Here is a 23,873-nt window from a genome sequence, read left to right on the forward strand (position 1 = left end):
ACAAATTGCCATTGACGTCAATTCTCCCCGTTCTGACACGGAAGCTGTAACCATTGGCAACCTTAAAGGGGACATTACAGCTGTATCGTTTGATAAATTATCTGTTTATTCTTTTTCCCATTTTTCTTAGTTTCTCAAACAAATACTGTCGCTGGACGCTAACACACACACACACACACACACACACAAAAAAAAAAAAAAAAATTATATATATATATATATATATATATATATATACACACACACATACACACACACACACACACACACACACACACACACACACACACACACATACATACTATATAGGTAACATATAATACTATATAATATCATATAAATACCACATCTGCAATAAACAATGCACTGAATCAATATCTATATCTCTAATATACATCCGCTAATGCTTTCATTAGTACAAGACTAAAATAACCTTTATTGTACATCTTTGGTTTGAAATTACTAGTACTTTCGAGGGAAATGTTCTTACTCACATCATAGCCTATCTATTACAAATGCTTTTAAACATTCTGAATAATACATAATTCATAGGTTATTAAATGCTAATACAGGCTATTTAGTATCAAAACTACTTAATATGTGTCTTAAAAACAACGACATACATTGAAACATAGCCTATTTAGTGTTATAGTCTGCCAATTTTGTTTTAGTTTAAAACTGCGGACAGTAATTTAAACATTTGGGAAATGTGCTGTCTTGCAGAATAGCAGTGTTTCAGGTTTATCGCAGTGTTTCATCACAGAATTTTTGTTTCATCACTGTGTTTCAGATTCAGTGTTTCAGGTTCATCACAGTGTTTCAGGTTCATCGCTTCAGTAAATGTCCGGGGCTTTGAAAAAGGTGAAAGGTTTCAGGAAACACAACATTAGTGTTTCGGGATTTAAATAACTGATGAAAAAAAAAAACAAACAAGCAACAAAAAGGCCTGTATGTCTGCAGATTTTTGATCGTTTATTTAGAATTTATGCCAAGTCTTATTTTTTGCTATAGACTCTGATACGTCAAACCTATTTATAATATACATGTATTTGCTATGTTGCAGCAGAAGGAATTTAGAAATTGTTGTACAAATAAGCATCCTAAGCAACTAAAAAATCAATATGTCTGTGGAAATACGCAAAATAAACATGCACAGGCCTACGATTAACCATTCGGCTAAAGTCCTACGCTGCAGAATTCAAATGACGATCCAAACTGGTCTCTGTAGCTTTTTATAAATATACTGAAATTCATCATATTTTGCCCTTTTTCTTTTTAAAATTCTTATACTAAAATAAGATCCTGTTCCCGGTTATTTTTTTCACAGCGTCTAGATTTAAATATAATCTCTTAGGCTGGGACACCAACTTGACACTAAAGAACTATCTGCTAGCGACTGATCGCCTTCTGTCAGCACACTGCCGCTCATACGCTCTGCGCCTGCGCAAAGGAAAACCTCTCAAACGAAAACCGCTGCTTCCAGAAGACTTCTTTAAATGTGTTTACTGAGTATTGAGTGACTCCCACCTCCTCTTGAGCTCCTTCGTTCCATGAAATTGCACACGGTACTGTAATGACAAATGTTCCACATGTTCTATAAATAGGTAGTACAACAAAATTACTTTTCGTGTAGCAAAATATAACGTAAGACTACACAGCCTCCGGTGGTCAAGCCACGACGCGAAAAAACAAAAAACATTATGCATATATATCGTTTGCAGTATATGATCTCGTCAAAGATAATATCTATATTGAGTCATATCTTTATTGAGATCATATCTATTTTGAGTCAAAAATAGCCAAAACTTTTCCTCACGGCCGACCGCCGACCCCAATCAAACGTGCACAATCGGCCACAACCGCGCTGACGAGGACCAACTAGAGCCAACAGTGCGAAACACACCGCACTGATCACGACGGTCGGTCACCGACGCCGACGGCCGACAGTAGGGTCCGTGTCCCCTGGCATGAGCGAATCAGACTTTTATTTTGAAAGCTATTGGAACGTTTGGGGTCACAAATTAAAAATCAGTCGATGCGCGAGACTGCCATCAAAGCCGTCAACTGATAGATGAAAGAACAGTGGGGTAACGGTATACCGCTTTATCAGCAACACGTTCTTATATTTTAAACAGTACTGGTAAGAAACCGAGCGAGCCCGTTACCGAATAGTAATTTCACGTCAAGTCCCGCCGTTAAATTATTTTTGTAGCTCTCGGGTTAGCCGGTATCAGCCCATTATCTACGGAGTCCGACAATGAAGCAGTTAATCTTGCTAACCTAGTTAGTTAACCTAGGTAGCTGGAAGTCGTGACAAGCTACCACCACATAGCCATTAATGCTATATGTACGCTAATAAGACGCAGTCGTATCTGTCCCATATAGCGGTTCATAAGTGTTACCCTTTAGTTAGCAAGCTAACTAACTAGCGAACTGAATTCGCAAGGCACGCTGGCAATTCGGTTAGCTGTTCTAGGTTAAGCTAAGTGTTTGAGCTATTTATCTACTCTCCAGTTAGTCCTTTTAATTATTTGATGCATCTTAAACGAGCCAGTAGGTAAGACGTTAGCGTTAATCAGTTGGTAGCTAATATGGTAGCTACCGGTCAAATAGTTCAGTTAATTTACCTTGCACATCTGATAGCCGTGACCTGACATTGTTCACGTTTGAATTGTCAGAGTGGAAAGTTTCTTCTTTTTACCAAGAGTGAAAGTGAAGATGGATCTCAGAAACAATACCCAGTACAGTGTTACACAGTATGTCAGTCATAACCATGACAGTGGAACCAGGGCAGGTTAGGGTTTCCATGCACTTCCAGTGCAGACAGGTGAATCGAGGTCAGTAGTAGCTGCTTCTAGTACTTCTATAGAGACAGTTTCTTACTAAAACTATTTATTTATTTATTTATTTATTTATTTATTTACCCCCTTTTTTGATATCTAGGCAGAATACATGATAATGGCGCTGCATCAGGTATGCAGTTGAAACATCTGCGTTTAATCAGTGGTCTCATGAGTTTACCTAAACAGCATTGGCTTCTCCACTTGTTTGGGAGTCACTTGCGGTTCACCTTCTCCAATTCCGAAATTAGCAGAATGGACGAGGAGGTGCTCCTTGACGCATTTCAAATGGCACATGGCATTTGGAAGCCTGTTAAAGGTTCATGAGCAGCACCTTTGTAAGATGCAAGCAGGCCTCATTCTTATCATTGAAACCTATGACCTACTCACTTTCACAAAATGATCCTGGGTCAGATTACTCCTTCTTCTACTTAGGAAATTCATTCAGGGCCAAGTTACAGTGGTTTTATGGCTTGACGTACATTGTTTATCATGATAGAAAAGGGAAGCTGTTGCTAAATTATTTAGGCCTGGAGACTTTTTTGCTTGTTTCTGTAGCTATTAGATAACCTTGACCCAATTTATAGTGGGCTGTATCTTGCCACAAATAAAAGGAACTCAGATTTTGTTGATCTGAAAAGGGGAATGCACCAGGACATCCATATAAATGTTAGAATGTTGCAGTATGTGACTACCTAACATGAAAGATTTCTTTCTTGTTTCAGGTGATCTATAAATCTATTTAAAAAAATGAAGAAGACCCATGAAGAAGTTTTAAAACATGAAATAGACAGTGTAACATGGACTATCATTTAAACTACTCCAGCTCATTTACCCTGAGTTGGTATTTACCTTCTTATGTTACATGCTGGAAGGTTATATTCTAGTTCTAATGATTATGCTAACGCTTACAGTGGGTAACAGTTGGGATAATGTGTGTGACTTGAGTAGCCTGAGTGTGCCAGTTGTAGGCTAGACTTGTGTGTGTGATGTGTGTATTGCAGACAATAGCACAGTCTGATGGATCCACACCCTCAGTGCATTTGACTTTGTGTTTCAGGAAGGTGGCATGCATAGCTGGGAGTGGTACGTCTCCAAGGTAATGCGGCTCTCCCTGCGTTGGCTCCGGCTGTGCCCTCACCAGGGAAAGAGCATGCAGCTCAAGAGACTTCAAGATCTTTGGAACTATGGGAAAGTAATCCTTAACTCTCTCTACTTTAATGTCCTCACCAATTGGGACACAGTCCTTGACTCAATGTTTGAACCCATTTACTGGTTGGTGGACAGCCTGACCCGATGGTTTGGAGTGGTGAGTTGCCTGATGTGACTTATCATTTTTATGTTTTTCCTGTAAGGTTCTTGTAGTTGTTGCAGTTGTTTTGTAGCCCAACAGAAGTTGTTAAGATGATTGTGTAATGTGAAATGCTGGTCACCAGCTGTTGGACTAAAAAAAAAACATACCAAAAAAATTACTACAAAATGGAAGAGCATATATTTGGGTAACATTAAAACACTCATCATTGCTGTTCTAACATGCTAATACTCTAATGCTTCATTCTTTTTTAATGTTTGGAAGGTGTTTGTGAGCCTGGTCATTGCTCTTACCAGCTCCATAGTTGTGATCGTCTACCTCTGCGTACTACCGTTGATCATAGACACATACCCCACACACTGGGTCATCTGGCATCTCTGCTATGGCCACTGGAACCTTGTGATGGTTGTATTTCACTACTACAAGGCCATCACCACCTCTGCTGGACATCCTCCCCAGGTGCCTTCTGCTTACTTTAGTCGCTATGGGAATTTCCAATTGACACACACACACACACATACATATATATATATATATATATATATATATATATATATATATATATATATATATATATATATATATATATATATATATATAAAACTAGATGCATTATCAGTTGTTTTAACAGCAGCCACTGTTTTTTTTTTTTTTTCTTTCATTGTAGGAGAAAAGTGATATTCCAACAGTGACAATTTGTAAGAAGTGTATCGTTCCCAAACCAGCTAGGACACACCACTGCAGTGTCTGTGACAAGTAGGTTCTCCAAACACCATTGCAGCACTTCAAGCAGAATGTGTTGAATTAGTTCCTTGAGGTTACTTGTAATAAGGGTGCAGTAGCGTTTATGGCCACGGTGTGCAAAATACTCTAGATTTAACATCTCACATATAATTTGTTTCCTTACAGGTGTGTTTTGAAAATGGACCATCACTGTCGTATCCCTTTACTCTTTGTTGCTAAATGCAATAAAGCTCTTACTTTGTAACTTTTCTCCTACCAATTATGTTTACAAAATGTCCTGTTGTCATTTTGCCCTTAACTGCTCTGTCCTGCAGCCTGGTTGAATAACTGTGTGGGTCACTTCAACCATCGCTACTTCTTCTCCTTCTGTCTTTACATGACTGTCGGCTGCATCTACTGTAGCATCAGTGCCAGGGACATGTTCATGGATGCCTACAGTGCCATTGAGGTAAAGGCTGAAAACCATAGCAAAACCAGGAAAACTGCTGATGGGATACAAAAGGGGGAACATTTTTCGAGCCGAGTTGTATTTTTAGAGCTGATGTACTTCCTGCACTCTTACACTGCGAGCTTAGACTGAAGACTTAGACTTAGCTTAGACTGAAGAGCTTGATAATTACCTAAAGGGCTGAGTCAGGTGTGAGCAGGGAAAATGAAACTTTAGGTTGTGGGGTGGACTGTAAGGCACGTTATTTGGGCGTCACTGGTACACACAGCTACTGATGCACACAGTGGGTGTGAGGAGATTGGAGGGTGTTTTTCTCCACTGGAGAACTTTCTGTGATTTTTAAAAAATGTTTTTCCCCTCTTACTGACAGTAGAGGAAAATATGTAAATGCGTCAGTGTCACATCTCCCCTCACCTGTGGTGAGAAGCCTTATGTACAGTGCAAAGCATGCTCACATTGTGATCTTATTAAAGAACCAGAAGGCAGCAGGGCATGCTGGTGGGCAAGGCATGAGCCTCTGAAACACAAGCTGTGTCTTTATAAATCAGTTGTGGACTGTGCAAGTCTGTACTTTCCGCAGCTTCAGTTTTCAGATTTTTCATATTCTGTTTGTTTCTAAGAGAAACATAAGAGGAGCAATGTGACCAGGTTCTCCCCACAGTCATACAACTATATGGATGTGCACATGCAGGGAGAAGAGTGTGTTTGGGGAAGGGCTCCTCTATAGCCTCATGCCCCCTGGATATACTACAGGGCAGGTAGTGCAGAGAGGCTGCAGGCACTCACTAGACACACTGAATCACTATGTTCTCTTATCTTCACAAGCCTGTTACCTTGCCTAGCTGGGTGTCAGCTGTCTAAACTAATTGATAGATTGACCCCAAGTGGTATGGCTTATGACTGTGAAGAAATTACAGGTAGTGAAGGTCAGAGGTTCACTTTCTATTTCAAGACATACTGTACTCGGCCCACAGACCGATGAACTTGCTACAATGCCCTTGGATTGTGTTATTCCATGTAGATTTAGAAAAGCAGTGCTGGGCTGAGGAACTGGTGCATTAGTGTTGCATTTTGTCTGAGTTACTAGACTATTAGAGTAAATGATAATGACCTGGGTAACCCTTCAGTTAATATCTTTGATTTGGGTGGTAGATGTAATCCTGTGATGTCAGATGAAACATATTCCCTAGCTGTATTGTTCAATTCCTTGCAAATGCCTCTTCAAAATGAGTTTTGTCAACAGCAGGTGCCTGAGAACATTTAAAATTTTGCCATCTAATGTACAGCGTTTCCTTTTTTTTTTTTTTTTTTTTTTCTTTTCCTATTTGCCATTCAGAGCACCTATCAGACACCTCCGCCTCCTTTTACTTATCAGGAGAGACTGTTTCATAAGAGCCTTCTTTACCTGTGGGTGCTAACAAGGTAAAACTTGACATTGCATCTCGTATTTCATAATTGTAAAGCTGAGAGTTTTTAGATGTATTTTTTGTGATTTTAGCTCAGTGGCATTAGCCTTGGGAGGCCTTACAATCTGGCATGCTGTGCTTATCACCAGAGGAGAGACCAGTGTGGAGAGACACATCAACCGTAAAGAGAAAAGACGCCTTCAGGAGAAAGGCAAGGTGAGCTTCCTGCATGTTTAGAAGTAACTACTTTCTAGTAATAAACAGATGATATTCATCACTTTTTCTCAAGGTTCAGTAAACTGTGCTCAACGTCTCTGTAACCAGCAAATAAGTATTTTGAATTAATTCTATAATCAAATTACAGAATATTATACAGTCAGACACTCTATTGGTGATGCGCTTGAAATGTAGGGGGCAGGTTCCCTTTAGAATTGATATAAATAAATGCAGATGGACGGTTTTGTATTTAACTATGTTACCATAGCAAGTTTTGGCAGATTTGTTAACTAGATAAGTTGTGTTGCTGTTGTACCAGGTAACCACTAAGACAGTTTATTTGATCAATATGTAGGAAAGAAAAACATTCATTTGTGGTACAAATAATTAATTATTAGGTCTAGTCAAGTGTCTGTTAAATTTTATTATAAAGCTTAGACAGTCTGCTACTATACCTATAGATCTTTTGAACTTTGTCCAGGCTAAAGGAGTTCACCTTCAGTCCCATAGCCTCCATCCAAACCTATCTGCAAATCCCCTCCCTCCTAAGTAGTGCACGCTTAGCACTTAGCCTACCCTTCTGCTGATGGATGCACTTGCATACTAATTTGCTATCTATGACAACCACCTCCTTGTGGAGAAGTGTCCTGATTGGTTAGTACAATTGAACCATTGCAAATGTTTTTAGTTGTTACAGTACTGCACTCAGGAGTCTTTTCTCTTTTCCTGGAATTCAGTTAAAAATATTGTATTACCTAGAAAATTATTTTAAAAGGCCTCTCTTTATAGGCATTCCGGAATCCATATCACTATGGAAGAATAAATAATTGGAAAATACTGTTTGGTGTAGAGAAGACAAGGTAAGAATTTTACTTCATTTCACCTCTTTACCTCCTAACAATAAGAGCTTATATCAGTACATTAAGTTCAAAGCCATTCAGAGGATTTATTTTAATTAAATTAAAATGTATTTCATTTTTATAAGCTACTACCCACATTTTGGCTTATGGAATAATAGTCTTAAACCTAAAAAAACCCCAGCTTTTTATCCAGCATTCAGTAATTTCTAACAGCATTAGTAGAAATATTGCTGGTTTGTTCATTAGGGATTTGGACCCAAACGTGGGGGGGGGGGGGGGAAGCACTATATAAATAAATACATTTGACTTTGACTTTAGAAGATGCATTTAAATGCAACTTTTAAGGCCTAAATCTTTTTTTTTTTTTTTTTTTTCTTTTTTTCCTTTCCCCAAGTCACTGGCTAACACGGGTATTACTACCCTCTAGCCATCCCCCCTGTGGAGATGGACTAACGTGGGACTGCCCTCCTCACCGAAAGACCATGGCTATATGAAGTTTGTCAACCAGTATGGACCCACATTTCATATTATCATCTCAAACGCAAAGGCTCTCACATGAAGTCCAGGTAGTGGAGGCAGATTGTGCACAGTCCGTAGTAGATTGTGTAAACCTCTGGCCCTGTCTGGTTTGATCATGTAGAGAACCTGTTGTTTTAATTGTTGTGAATGTAAGCTAATGTGTGCTGAGTTCTGAAGTTGCAGATGGTGCCAAAGAACTACTGTGAAATAATTTTAACTTTTTATTCAGATAGTTCAAGATGATTCAGTGGTTTTAACACTGATAGTTGGTGTGGGTTGGCTAGAATTTTGTTATTCATGAAACTGTTCATACACCCTGCATTTTACAGGGAATCTGAATGTTCACCAATTTTTGCACTTCATTGAAAGGACATGACTAGAGAAGAGCAATTTGCAAAATTAGCATCACTGTTAAGTTACTTTTTATTACTCTTTATTATCATGTACTTTTCTTTAGCTCATTAGCACATTGAAAATACCAATTGTGGTATATAATATACATTTTGAAATAAGTATATTTAAAAAATGAAGTAATCAGGAACTAAGGCACAAATGTCCAATGTTACTGATAAGGTCCCATTCATTAATGATTTCTTCAGTTGAATTTTTGGCTGGAAACAGCTAATGGCATCCACAAGCTGGGTGTTCTCTGAGTGACCAAGGTATCATGACTTCGTTAGAAGCTGTACTGCAAACCATGGAGCCATGGTTGCCATGACAGTAAAAGAAAAAGAAGCTATGCTATTTATAACTGCATATTTGTACCTTTTGCTTTTTTTTTTTTTTTATATACAATAAATGTTTTGATTAAATTTGGCTTTCCTATGTCCCATCAATTAAAATCAATGCAATACCTTTTGAACTAAAAAGACACAAACTGAACAGCAGTGAATTTACTTTAACGGCTTTCTTAAGATTTATCAACTGAATGCAAGAACCAACACTCAACAATGTTTACATGATGTAAAAGACTTGTTTATACTTGTATTGAATGAAAAATCTTTGCTTTGGTTTTGATTCTGTTTTGTTTTAAAAAATCAATGAAAATGTACTTTAAATTTGAATTAATCAAAAATGGCTGTACAAATGCCTGATTGATTTTAGTTACACCAATATGACATATAATTTCATTTTACACATTTACAAAGAAATATTTATTGACAAGTTAAATTTTGTTCATTGCCATCATTGGCATGGGTTGTGTGGTGAGGCTTCAGTGTTAGTCCAGTGAAATTAACCACCACCAACCCTGTCGCTACAAGAATGTCTCAAAGGTTTAAAAAAAAAAGGATTGGACAGTCTTAATATGCCAATATTTCATACAAATCTCCCCCTGCACTCCTCATACATACATAGAATCTATTAAAAAATAAAGTCAATTACTGTTCAAAGAATCATGTCATTAAACTGTTACTCACAGTCCATCAGTTTAATCAGTACATAACAGCAAGGGTGAAGACCATAATTGGGAAGTCTACTCTGTGATGAAACTGTTAATTTGCATTGGTGTTTTGTCTCCCTTGGGTGGAAATTTGCTAGTATGGGGGGAAAAAACGACTGCCCCAAAACACCAACAAACCCTGAAGATGTACATGATATTGGCTCAGACACAGCACCACCTGCTGGACAAGGTTCCAGACTTCTGTAAAAGGTAAAACACAATAGCACAGGCCTCTACCCATGTATGATTTCAGTACATTTGCAAACAGCTCTGTGTGAGGCAGGGTAACTCTTCTCCTGTTGTATGGATTTAGAACACATGTTGTATAGAAATTAGTAAATTTAACTAGAAAGTCTTCAGTCGATGAGATGATGTCCAGAGGCTGTTGTGGGTCACTCAGTAGGTAGCATGTACTTCTCCCCCGATGAACAGTGTTGCGTCTTTCACCTTCCTCCTGGACTACCTATTAAAAACCTGTAACAGACAAGGGGCAACATGAGATCTGTACAGCCTAGAGTTAGCAGACTAGGCAAGCTCTCAGTTATAAACCTCTATAACACAGCACAAACTAAAAAAAACCAACTGATGCATCTACATAGTAGTGGCTGTTAATGTGTTGCCAAAAACCCACCATTCTCCACGGGCCAACACAGCCTCCTTCCTCACCAGTCTCTTCTTGTCATCCAGGGGAGAGGCCAGGGCCCTCAGCACCTGGGCCCGGAATGGCAGCACCTGCAGCAGTGCACAGAGTTTGAACTTGAGGACAACCGAACCTCTGTTAAAGCAGAGGGTGATGGCTGAGCATGTGGACAGCACTCGTGGCATGATTTAAATAATCCCTGAACGTTAAATAGTGCATTACCATGTGTTCTGGTAGCTGGGACAGAGCATGGACACAGCGAAGAGAAGCGATCCTCACTTTCTGTTTGAAATGGAAGAGAAGTGTTCAGAAATACGAGAACACATCAAAGGGTGTCTTCAACCGATTAACGCTAATATATCTAACAGTGACGGTGAGTCTTCCAGTGCTGTGCTGGCACGCTTTGGTCCAGTTCTTGCATTTAAGGCCACATTAAGGCTGAATTCAGTGAGCACATGGATGCAGTACCATGGAGGGGCTGGCTGTCAGAGGCAGCAGGCGGGAGAAGAGGGCTTCCAGCTGGGTGCTGAGTGCAGGGGGAGGGTCCAGCAGTGCAGGCTGCAGGCAGCACAAGGTGGAGAGCTGCACCACCTGGTCAGGACACGACAGTGCCTCTAGCAGGACAGGCAGCAACTGACCCCAGAAACGCAGAAAAGGGAGGTGGACATCAAACAAATCATGCAGAAAACCATGTATATATAGTGTATATAAGACATGTTGTTTTATGCAGCACAAAGCAATCCTGAACAACAGACTCAAAGTTATATAGCTAACCCACTCTCTGTACTCTAAGGCTACACGTTATGGGCAACATTACTACTGTGATTATATCTAGGCAGTGGTGAACGTCTGATGTGGTGCAGTTAGTCTGGCCCGTTAGTCAGTTAGTCAGCATGAGGCTGTCCAATATTACTCATTTTCTGCTGAGTCATCTAATGCCACTTTCCATTCCAAAACCCAGAGAACACAAACAAATGTCTGAGATTGGTCAGAATGTTTACCATGCACAATATAAAATGTGATTTGTCAGAGGGCTCATTTTCATAATTGTATTCTTCAGAAATTATTGTCAGTATTGAGCCAGTATTGTAATAAAGACTAGTAGATGATATATTGTGCAGCCCTACTGCACTCCACACATATTTTAAGTGTTAGTAAATCAGCCATAAGGACTTTAAGGGTTACATCCAATATAGTGACTACTAAGTACCAGCTCAGAGTCTCTGTCTTGTTTTGCATGAGGCTGTCTGAGCATGTGCTGGAATGTTGTAGTTACTGTGCCAGTACACTCACCGAAGGAAGCTCTGTGAGTTGGACTTGCCTGGGCAGATTATTTACAATGTGAGACAGGGCCTTCAGATAAACAGACTTCTTCCCTGAAAGACACGAAGAGACTCACATATTATCTGAAATGACTGTTTACAGGACTTAAGTGATGCCACATTTAGTTCCATCCAAGCGAATACCCTGCTCTGCACAGTTGAAGCCTTGTACGATTTTCCCAGAGTTCTCTGCAAAGAAACGCTGCCGGTACATGATGCGCACATCAGCATGGCAACTGCGGTTCAGCACGTCCGGGGAGTCGCTCATGAGGAGCTCAAAGCAGTCAGCCGCCTGGGACGCCAACAAGCAGTCACTCATCAGGGAGAACACCTGAGAGAAGAGAGACAGACAGAAGGGTAGAGTTCAAACTCTCGGAAGTAAAGGTGGCGAGATGCCGATCGTGGACTCAAGCAAAAACCAGTCTACCTTGTCAGTCAGGACTGCTGATAGAGGATGGTAACGCAGGAGCAGAGCCTTGGTCATCTACACAGAAATGGAGAAGCAGCAGCCTTAAATGCAGGGTTATAGCAGCATCCCTCAACCATCCGATCACTCATAACATTAGTTACAGGAGGACAACATGAACCCTTTTATATTTCATCAAGTGACAGCATGGACAGCATGGTCTCTCAGGGCATCCCAGAAATTAATGGGAACAGAAATATTTTTAGATTTGTAAATGCAAGCAATAGGAGCTGGAAGAAAGGGTACAAAAAGTGCTAAGTTTTACCCAGACAAGTAAATTAAAGGCTTGAATCCGCTGGGCAGAAGACTGATTGTCTAACGTTACACTAATCCTTCTCAAGGTCTTCTCCAGTACTCCATCCAAGGTTTGGCCTGTAACACACACACAGAGAGACACACACTTACTCTCTCACAAATCACTATGCAGATCAGGTAAATAAAGTCTCTGGCTCAAATAACTCACTCATTACTTATGCAAACATAACAAAAAGTAGATCTCCTGTTAGCTAATGTACAAAAATAATGGCAGTGACAACTGAGAACCTAAGGCTCTTGACAGTGCAGGTGTCTCTCACTTGCCTGCTGCTCTCTTGTTGATCAGTCCAGCAAAGCACTTAGCTGCAGATGTATAAGAGAATGGGTGCGTGCTTGTGCAGCTCAGCTCTTCCAATTGGCCCAGAAGCCTGTCAAACTCAGGAATGTCCACCTACCACAGGATTAAGGAATTTGATTATGTAGTGAGAATTTATGAAATACTGTGTAAAACCCCATTACAATTCTTACACTGCAACAGCACGTTTAAATAATTATATATATAAATGAAATGGGTATGAAGCTTTTCTTGTATTAGTGAACAGTTTATGAATAAACTTACACTGTGTGGGAGGGAACACACACAGGCCATTAGCAAACACACTAGCTGGGACTGGGTCCAGGACTGGCTCTGTAGGAAAGACATCATAATTTACCAGCATTAACAGAAGCAATCACTTTACTCGAAGTACACGCCATAACTAACTTCAGTATATAATAAGTATTTATAAGTAGGTGCCGTGGTGCCATCAACTTTTGTCATAAATAACAAACATATTACACTCAGACTTTGCCTGCTTGTCCAAGTTTTATATGGAGCTAACCCTGGCAATAATGATAAATTAGACTACAGGAAGATTGCTTGAACCCCAATAGTCTTTTTCTGCTGGTGAATGCAAGAGGTATGTGATGAGACGGGTTTTATCAGAATGTCACCCAGGGGACACACTTCACTCCACGAAGTAGATTCATTCCATCTTTTACTGTGAAACTATACTACCGTACACACTTAAAACATTTATTACCATTTAGAAGTTTGGAATCGCTGATCAAAAATTATTCTAAAATGATACTAGCACTGTAGTAGTAATAAAGGTAGTAGGTTTTAGATATGTTCAGTACACTGTTCTATATTACAAATTAGCAGTCCAGAATGATGTACAACACTGCAGCATCGTACCACAATGTAAAATTTAAAAAAAAAAAGTAAAAAACTATAGCACTGAGAACTATGTTACAGTAAAATAAATATACAAAATCCTCAAATCTTCAGGAGGACACTTTGAGGAAAAATTACAAATACACAGATAATAGCATTAAATTATTTATCATTACAGAAGTGTACTGTGTTTTCCCCACATACTTGTAATACTAAATAAAAGACTGCTATATATTTATATAATCATATATACACTCATTAAGTTATTAATGAATAATATGTGAGTGTTGAATAAAACTTTTGGTGAACTTTTGAGCTGCAGATTTGACTTGCACGGACGGTTGATTTAGCATGAGACGTAAACAGGGTCCCTGGTGATTCTGAACCATCAACCATGACTCCACACAGGAAAATCCGTCAGCTCAAGACTAGGTTAAGTCTGCCTCCAGGACACGAAATGAAGAGAAAAAAGGCAGGTCTCCTGACCCTGAGTAGCTGAATTTTGGACGGGCAGTCATTTTCTGGCAGGAAGGATACATCTCCGTCTAAGAAGAGGTACACCGCCTGGGCTGCCATTGTAGTAGCAAGTCTAAAAGGACCAGAGGGTACACAGCATTAAAACTCTTCACAGCTTGGGGATTGACCATCATTATTTGGTTATAAAAAAAAAAAAAAATCAAACCAATTCTTATGTGTGTGTGTGTCCCACCACTGCCAAGTTGCCACTGTTGGGCCCCTGAGCAAGACCCTTAACCCTCAGCTGCTCAAGCTGTACTCAGTCATAAATGTAAGTTGCTTTGGTTCAAAGCATCAGCTAAATTCCATAAATGTAAATGTAAAATGTAAATATTCTTCCCGTCATCTGTGACTCACTCTGTCTGTAGGGCAGCACAGGCGGTGTTTATGACAGGGACTATAGCAGACAGCACTGCCTCCTCTATGAGAGGACTGCTGTGACCCGATTCATTCTCCCCTGGAACAGGGACAAAACACAGGCAAGCAGTGTATTGCTTTTTTATATGCTGTGTACATGTTACATAAATATAATATGATTCAAACATCCTTCGTTCTCGTTTTAATCCAGGGAAGGTGCTACAGTTTTTAATTCTTAAAGCTATGAAAAGATTCAGGTGGTACCAGACAACGTTTATACATAAAGGCCATTCGAATGCTTACCCTGCAGAGCTGCATGCAGGGACAGCGTGAGTAGTCGTGGAATCACAACATCATGGAAAAAGTGGCCCATCTCTTCTGTGTTCGGGGTCTGATCAGCTATCCTCTGCAGACTACAGCACACGGAGACCACCTCCTCCACAGAGAAAATTCTGCTTCCTAAACACGGAAGGACACTTGCTTTACAATGATGGTGAGCGGCGAACGGAGCTGATGCAAATGATAATGACCTACTTAAAAACAAACAAACAAAAAAAAACAAAACAAAAACCCTGCAAACAATTAGGTTTTCTCAAGTTTGGTTTATTTGTCACATACATAGTCACACACAGTATAACTCAGTGTGTGTATACTGAGTGTGCTGAGTATACTGTGTGTATACACAGTATACACAGTTTTGTATATAATAATCTATTTACACTGCAACCATAAAATTGCTTTGTTATCAAAACTATTCTATAGTCCATAATGTGTATATATATGTATTTAGATTAACCTATTCTTGAATCAGATTTAGGGCATGCACAAATTACAAATAGACAAATTAGGATTTTTTAAAGACAAATTAGGACTTTTGTAACATTTCAATGACAACTGTCAACTTTAAAAACAATTTTCAAATTTCAAAAAAATTTAAAAAAAAATCAAATCAATGCACCTTATTTCATACATATTGAACTAAGGCCTTATGTGCTGAATTTGGTACTGAAGCTCCATCCTACAGGCACCACACTGACCAACACGACATACCTGTGTGTGCGGCAGCTAGCATCTGTAGCAGCACGGGGGCACTCTCCCGCACCAGGCTGGGCTGAGTGGACACAGAGGCCAGAGCCATGATGCACCGCTGCCTGCCCGCATCCCTGCTCTGGCCGGGTAGGAGGTCAAAGTCATCTTCCCGCACTGTGGGCTCTGGGGGGGGGGATGGGAAAGTTGTCGTTACTGACCAAGGCACGCTGCCTGGCTGAAGAAACACATAGGAGACGTTAGGTTTAGAGCTACCTGAGAAGATCTCCTGCTTCAATTTAGGGATCATTCTGGAGGCAAAGGGTGCCGGGTGGAGGCGGGACAGCGAGCCGGCGCATTCTGCTACCGCCAAACTGAGACACAAGACAATAAGGCACTTCACACAGTCCACAGATACACAGGCCAGTAATTACGCCAGGCTCTAAAGGACCTACCTGACCTTAGCGTCGTGTTCCTCCAGAACAAGCCTGCTCAGGTGGTCCACTGCCATCTCTACATCAGGCTGTGCCAGCACACCTGCACAGGGCATTGGGAGAGCGGGCCAGTTTACCCAGTTGACTCATGATACTGTTTGTTAAGTGGGGGAATTTAGAAAGCTAGGGAAATTGAGCTGAATATCTGAAGTATTTTAGAGAAAGGGAAAATAAAACCCAGAGCAGGGTGATACCCATAACTGGTATCCTCTGGGTGACAGGATGCTGAGAAAAGCAGAGCAGCTGGGCCTTGTGAAACAGGTTTTTTGGTAATGAAATACAAGCAAAAGGAATTAGACACCCATGTTTAATCAGTAGAGTGCACTTGTGTGTGTATACATGTGTGCCACATACAAGTGTGTGTAAATGTGTGTCACTGTATTCACTCACCAGGCTGCTGCCCCAGTTTGGTGAGAACTTTGGCAGCTGTGATTTGAAGACTTGCGTTGGACTCAGCCAGAGCCGAAAACACCACACTGCAAAGAGACTTCCGGAACGGCTGCAACACAGTCTCCTCTGAGAGAGCAAGAGAGAGAAAACAAAACAAAACTATACTGTATTTCCTTGTCCATATAGAGTGCATCAATGCAACATTGCTATGCATAACACTGTCTCTGCAAATCTTAGTTATAAACAATTTAAGTAGTTCTTTTAAAAAAGAAGAAAGTCAAATTAATCTGCAGATGTGGAAAGAATAATTCATGAACAACATCGAGGGTAAAGCCAGAAGGAAACAGTAGAAGCCAGAGCATGTTTTATTGACACACACCTCCCTCTGCAGGCCAGCTACTTGCCGTGGGCTGGATGAAACCCTGCACCACCTCCAGCAGAGTGCGCCGTTGAGCACACTACACAAACGCAGATGCAGCATGACAAACAAATGTTCTATGACTCATTTTGCATTGGGAAGGAAAAGGAGCCAAAATGCCAAACACTCTTGACATATTCAGAGACTGTAAAATGTGTGTCCAGCATAAATCTAAAGAAACATTACAGTGCAACAGTGTAATATTACACAAGCAATTATTATTCATGACCACTGAAGGGGCTGCAAAAGTAAAGAACTTGTATCATATACAACAGTGGACTGCAACTGTGTAGCAGTGTTTTCCTGACAAAGAAGGTCTAACACTGGTGAACAATATTAGAACTAGAGGACTCTGAATCCTTAAATGTTGCCCTTTCCTGGTATTTCACACACTTGGACATAATTAACTCACAATCAGCTCTATGAGTGCTAGTTTACCACAGTTAGAGTTAATTTACCACAATAACCACCACATGAGACAGGAAAGAACCTGTAATGAGAGATACAACAGCCAGTAGCTTAACAAATCATCTGACTTTATCCCCACATTAATACAAGAACTTAATGATTGTTTAACATTAACAGATGTTATCAGAGAGAAAGCTTCCAAAGCCATCTAAGCAGTAGTTCACATTTTTACCTACCTTACATACTAAATCAGTTATTACAGATTTATATATACCCTGACGGTGAGGCTCACTGGAAATGCAGCACACAGACAAGCATGTGTGTGTATGTGGGTACTGCTGTGTCTCCCTGCAGTACCTGAGTCCTGGAGCTGTACTGCTCAAGCAGGGTGGGCAGCACTACTGCCGTCACGATGAGGCTCGCCCTGTAGGAGGCGCCAGATGCAGCCTGCAGCAGTTTGGCACTGGGCCACACTAGCTTCAGATCTGGCTCGCAGAGATGGTGTTGACAGTCTGGCAGGGGTGGTGGTGAAAAGAGACAAGAGATCAGGCCAGATAGAAACAGGGAAGGGTTGAATATGGGGTGGGGGGGGGGTGCAAGTTGGTTGGTGGAACAGCAATGGTGAAAATTAAGAGTCTGTACAAGGAGCATCCACTGCTTGTTTTCTCATTTTCAGTCACTAAGCAGACATGCTTGGTGATGTGCCTGGGATTCACGGTCACCCTTCCAACTTCACGCTATGTGGTAAATGTATAGTGAACATAAAGACTACACAGATCATCACCATGCTGCAGAGTTAAGACGACACCAACATATCTTGGCCATAGATGATAAGTTCCCAAAATTCACTACAATTCCTAACTGAAAAAACCTGAAACAGAGATTCTAAAAACATTTCAGGATAATGTATGTTATATTAAGATAAGTAAGCTGAAACAATTTCAAAATGCCTGCAAGGTAAGTAATCCTGCTTTTAGGCCATCATCTTCAGGTCTCTAAGCCATAAATGTGTTATTTATTAAGGATTTTTTTTTTTTTTTTTTTTTTTTTTTGAGAACTTGGTTCGGGAGTGGTTGCTGTACACACAGATCTGCTACCTTTGAGAACTAGGTCCAAGAAGACGTGCAGAGAATCTTCAGAGTTCGAGGTGAGGACAGAACGACACAGGCAGGAAGTGAGGGCACGGAGGGCTGAGAGTCCTGCTGACTCCACGCTTTCGCTCGCAGTTTGGAACACCTACACGTTGAAGAGCAGAACGCAGTCTTAGAAGTAGGACAACAAGCCTGGTATTTGGCATACTATATATATATATATATACGCACCCACACACACACCCACACACACCACACACACCCACACACACAATGGAAAACAGAAAATGGAACAGAGAATTATAACACGGGGTAAACTAATGTAAGCACAACACCTGGCAGTTCTGTCCTGCCTGGGGTTACTGTCTGTCAGACTCCACAAATAGAAGCTCACCTCTCTGCGTATGGAGGACCAAAGGCTCGGGAGGAAGTCACTCAGCTCTTTGTGCCCATATACAGATGCACACGCAGCCTAGAGTGAAGTGGAACTAGTCACTCACACTTCATCGTGTTTCCTTGAACAATTTCCACCCCATCACTCACTAGCTTGGGTACCAGAACAAACACACTGAGGACAGGAGACATGTTAAAATGGTAATGGTAATGGTATAAATGCACTCCTAATCTGTCTGATCAGGCAGTACAGTAAAATCTACCAGTGTCTGCAGGGAGTCCACTTTGGCATTTTGCATATCCGAGTCAAGCTTCTCGATGATCAAGGGCAGAAGGAACTGTTGGCACAGAGAATGCATATCAAAAACACAAACACAGGTAGTGCAGATTTCCCTTAACAAAATCACACAGGACATGGCACTGACAGTGGACACAATGCAGACTGGTGGCCACTCCTGAACTGCAGCACAGCAGCTTGTGTAAAGGCTGTTCTCCCCTACCTCTGCGAATTGTGCTGTCCCCGTCAGAACAGCCCGGAGAGCCTGGATGAGCTCCTCCTGCGTGATGCCATGAGGGTCATTGGGAGGCTAAACACAACAAGGAGAACACACAAAATCATTAGTTTACAGTCAAGCTTTGTAGACACCTGGGGGAGAATGATTTAAATGCTTGTTAGTTGTGCACACCAAAATCAACTGAATCACAGTGTTGCTACAGCTGATACTATCTTTGACTTGTAAGCATCACCCTGTTTCAGCAGGTTTTTGTACAACTGCAAGACCGTATAGAATCTTTGACCTTATGAATGATGTGAAGGCCACATAAAGTGATTGATTACCACACAGAAGGAAAACTTGTGAGAATCCTACATACAGGGGTGAAGTCTATGGGGAAGTAACAGGATGTGACTTCAAATAGCTCTTCTGTGAACTGACCTGAACAAGAAAAAAAAAAGATTCTTTCAGATTATCCACTCACTCACCTACTAATTCCAGACATTTAACTTCAAACAGAAAATAGAGATTCACAGCCTATTAGTGAGTAGTAGTACTTCTTCTTTTACCTATGTCGCATCTTCATGGGGCATATGTACAGTTGTGTTCAAAATAATAGCAGTCCAACATCACTAACTAGATCAATCACTGTTTTTAGTAGAAATTATATTTCTACATGGCACAAAAAAATACTGGTAGGTGTGGTAGAGTAATAAAAAACAAACAGACCCAGCAGTCATGACATGTATGCTGCTGATTCTGTGTAACTGAATAATTAACTAAAAGGGGCGTGTTCAAAATAATAGCAGTGTGAAGTTCAATTAGTGAGGTCGTTCATTCTGTGAAAAAACAGGTGTCAAACAGGTGGCCCCTATTATAGGATGAAAGCAGCAGATGTTGTGCATACTGTCTATAGTGCATTTCTCTCTAAAAAACAGTAAAACGGGCCGTTCCAGACAATGTTCAGAAGAACAGTGTACTTTGATTAAAATGTTGATTGGAGAGGGGAAAGCATATAAAGAAGTGCAAAAAATGATAGGCTGCTTAGCTAAAATTCTCTCAAATGCTTTAAAATGGCAACCAAAACCAGAAAGACGTGGAAGAAAAATGAAAAACTCCCATTCGAATGGATCGAAGAATAGAGACTCAGCCAATGATCAGCTCCAGGGAGATCAAAGAAGGTGGAAAGTTACCTGTGAATACTCTAACAATTAGAAGACGCCTATGTGAAGCCAAGCTATTGGTAAGAAGCCCCTGCAAAGTCCCATTGCTGCAAAAGCGACATGCTGAAGAGGTTACAATTTGCCAAAGAACACACCAACTGGCCTAAAGAAAAATGGCGCAACATTTTGGGGACTGATAAAAGCAAGATTGTTCTTTTTGAGTCTAGGGGCCAAGGAGTTTGTCAGATGACCCACAAACACTGAATTCAAGCCACAGTACACTGTGAAGACAGTGAAGCATGGTGTTTCTCATACTATTGTGTTGGGCCTATTTATTGCATACCAGGGATCCTGGATCAGCTTGAATGCATCAAAATAGTTGAAGAGATCATGTTGAATCATGCCGAAGACGAATGAAATGGGTGTCTCAACGATACAGTGACCCCAAACACACCAGTAAGTGTGCAACATCTTGGTTCCAGACCAAGATTAACTTTACGGAGTTGTCAGCCTAATCTCTGGACCTTAATCCAATAGAAAACTTGTGGGGTGACATCAAAAATGCTTGGCAAAACCAAGAAATGCAGAGGAATTGTGGAATGTAGTCCAGTCATCCTGGGCTGGAATCCTGCTCACAGGGGCCAGAAGTTGGTCGACTCCATGCAACACAGATGTGAAGCAGTTCTCAGAAAAAGTGGTTATACAACTAAATATTAGTTTAGTGATTCACAGGAAAGCTCAATAATCAAGCATTTTTCAGTTTATACAGTAAATGTGTGAGTTTGTATAGAAAAATACAGACACTGCTATTTTTTTTGAACAGCCTTATATTCCCTTTTTTTCACTTTCTGTAAAGTAACAACACATTTGATGAATTTTAATTTGTGTTTTGATTTGGAATAGAATGTGCAGTGTTCTCCGTGCATTTGTGTGTATGAAAATAAAAGCTATTATAAGAATTTTGAGCTTTACTCACTTTTTTAAACACTCTATTATTTTATACACAACTGTATGTACACGGTCATAAATATGTATATGTTCACATATATTCATATCTTAACTATCTGACCCAGAATTCAGACTAAATACCTGTAGTCAGAAAACATTTTTATTAAAGTGGGTGTGGCTAAGTGTGTGTATCCACATCTGTACTCACTGAGGTTGTATCCTCTGTGGATGATATTCCTGGCTATCTGGAATGCCAGCAGCAGGTTGCGTGGATCTCTCTCTCCATCTACTGCCTGCACAAATCCAAACACGAAGTCTGGACCCAATCCCTTCAGCTCTGCATGATTGGGAATGCAGTCAAACTCATTAGCCAAACCATGTGACTGCACATGACGCTCAGCTTTGAAAGATGTTCATGTTTAGCTTTAAATAAACTGACTAAACAAACAAACAAAAAAAAGAACGAACCAAACCAGCCCCACAGAGTGATTAACATTTCCTTCCTTACCCTCCTCTCTAGATTCCATGAGGCTGATAAGTATATTGTAGACACATGAACGCTCTGCCAGCATCAGGGACTATTGAAATAAGCAACAGCATCAATGCCATGAAGAAAGTCAACAAGTGAGTTATAGGCTATTGCTTGTTTTGCTATATTGTAGCTTCAGATATAATTCCATGTGTAATATAAAATAATAATGCAGAGAGTTTTTAGACTTAATTTGTCAGTGTCTATGTGTGCTTTAATTTACCTGTACATGGACATCCTGGAAGAGGGATTTCAGAATAGATACTGCTGACCCTTTAGGGAGTACTGTGCACTTAGCCTGTGGATAGCAACTGTTCAGTCACTGGGCCAACTGGCACCTCGCATTTCATCATTAATCAGCTCATTTACTCAAAGGCCTGTCCTAAATATACAGTGTACAAAAAATTGAGAGACATTATCTTCTTGTGTCCCAGTGAGGGATCACATACCAGTGCCTTGAGTCCATGGAGAACATGTGGTGTGATGGCGTAGTGATCTTTCAGTCTGTTCTCGTAAAAAGCTACCAGGACCTCCACTGCAGACAGCATATGGATTAAATAACTGATGGATTCAAATTTCATTCATTCAAATAAAATCAGAGAAGTCACTGCATCTTTGAAGGACTGAGTTCATCATCAATAATTAACAACTAACTGTTGGTGTGTAAGGTTTCACAAACAAACAAATTCCAAATTTCAAAAATCAAGACATATTAGTCTTGCAATGTGCTTGATGGCTCCAAACTAAAAATGTGGGCAGAAGTTATGGTCTGCACCAGGGAGCGATAGCATGTTCATGACAAACACTTACCCTCCCTCTCAGACAGACTGGTGTAGCATTCTTCTAGCACTTGAGAGAGAAGCTGCACGCCTCTGCCACGTGTCTGAGACTCTGAACTTGTTAGGCTTAATCTAAAATCAGCAACACAGCCTGTCAGGCTAACTACTTCCCTGGACTAACCCAAAATAGAAGCTGTATTACTATTCATATGTTAGCCAACAACAGACAGCTAAGAGCCATCACTAAGACAAAATACAAAAGCATGTACACAGCAATGCTATAGCTAGATCTGAAGAAGCATGAATTTTAATCTGATATTAGTCCATGATAGTAGATAATACAAGGCATTACCCTAGTGCTTCAACCAACTGAAGAATTGAGAATTGTCCAGACTTGACACCTTAAATGGATATGAACACGGGTAAACATATGACATAACATTACAAGAAAGAACAAAACACAAACAAAATGCCCTAAACGCTTACAGTTAAAAAAAAAAAAAATGACGGAAGCATCATATATCCAGTCTATCCATATTTAAAGCATTTAGTTAGCATAGCGAGTTAGTTAGCATATGTTACTGCATGAGATAACCAGGTAACCCATATTACATGAACACGCAAGATATCTTAAATATGTCTTAAATAATTGACAATTCCTAGATTGTAACTGTTATCGAGAAGGCTAAACTGGCATTACAGTATGTTCATACAATGTCCACAGAGAACAAAACTGCAAAGTGTTCATCTCACTGCACACAGGATGTGGTGAGCTACACAGCTAGCCACATTCTAGTCACGTTAGACTGCACGGAACATCATACACACATATGGAATTCACGTTATGTTAAAGAAAAATCACTAGTCATAATCTAATTGATTAGTGTCATCGACTTGTAAAGCAATAAACAAATAATACAGGTACCATTTGCAACATCCGTGGCCTTACTGTCCACTTGCCCCGTTACAAAATCTCCCACCAAATCCAGCAGACGAATGCTATCGGCAGCCATCGTGAACGGGTTCAAACTCAACAGAGCATGCGCATACAGTCGTGCGTATACACGGCAAAATACCAGTTAACAGATAGAAGTATACGAGAACCCGATCGTAAATACAAACACATAAATTCCACAGTAAATTGGGAATATTACAGATTCTCTGTATATTGTAAGGAATTTT

General features: G+C 40.3%; 2 protein-coding genes across 6 annotated transcripts; one reads left to right on the plus strand and one right to left on the minus strand.

Moving 5' to 3' along the window:
• Positions 1-1,467: 1,467 nt before the first annotated feature.
• On the plus strand, positions 1,468-9,414 carry zdhhc16b (zinc finger DHHC-type palmitoyltransferase 16b). 5 transcript variants are annotated; one of them, XM_027005036.2, is made up of 10 exons: positions 1,468-1,565; positions 3,901-4,149; positions 4,417-4,611; positions 4,820-4,908; positions 5,062-5,090; positions 5,211-5,344; positions 6,681-6,766; positions 6,843-6,966; positions 7,756-7,826; positions 8,221-9,414. In XM_027005036.2, exons 1-10 carry the CDS (start codon positions 1,551-1,553, stop codon positions 8,318-8,320), a joined length of 1,092 nt encoding a protein of 363 aa, XP_026860837.2. In that variant the 5' UTR covers positions 1,468-1,550; the 3' UTR covers positions 8,321-9,414. The 5 variants fall into 5 exon arrangements, with proteins under 5 accessions (XP_026860837.2, XP_026860841.2, XP_026860840.2 ...); XM_027005040.2 differs by having other exon boundaries at positions 6,900-6,966; XM_027005039.2 differs by lacking the exon at positions 1,468-1,565 and adding an exon at positions 1,924-2,087.
• mms19 (MMS19 homolog, cytosolic iron-sulfur assembly component) lies at positions 9,299-23,730 on the minus strand. Its single transcript, XM_027005034.2, has 31 exons — positions 23,617-23,730; positions 23,044-23,092; positions 22,723-22,823; positions 22,362-22,447; positions 22,136-22,210; positions 21,892-21,961; positions 21,592-21,720; positions 19,652-19,713; positions 19,279-19,365; positions 19,042-19,116; positions 18,780-18,857; positions 18,392-18,530; positions 17,652-17,806; positions 16,848-16,926; positions 16,469-16,594; positions 16,040-16,121; positions 15,861-15,958; positions 15,609-15,770; positions 14,862-15,017; positions 14,559-14,658; positions 14,172-14,274; positions 13,089-13,157; positions 12,794-12,920; positions 12,480-12,586; positions 12,176-12,232; positions 11,893-12,079; positions 11,720-11,802; positions 10,895-11,059; positions 10,649-10,708; positions 10,418-10,518; positions 9,299-10,260 (listed from the first exon to the last, which is right to left on the minus strand). The coding sequence occupies exons 1-31, from the start codon at positions 23,702-23,704 to the stop codon at positions 10,230-10,232; spliced, it is 3,087 nt and encodes a 1,028-aa protein (XP_026860835.2). The 5' UTR covers positions 23,705-23,730; the 3' UTR covers positions 9,299-10,229.
• Positions 23,731-23,873: the final 143 nt, after the last annotated feature.

This window comes from Electrophorus electricus, chromosome 14, assembly GCF_013358815.1.
Source record: "Electrophorus electricus isolate fEleEle1 chromosome 14, fEleEle1.pri, whole genome shotgun sequence".
Taxonomy (NCBI): Eukaryota; Metazoa; Chordata; class Actinopteri; order Gymnotiformes; family Gymnotidae; genus Electrophorus; species Electrophorus electricus.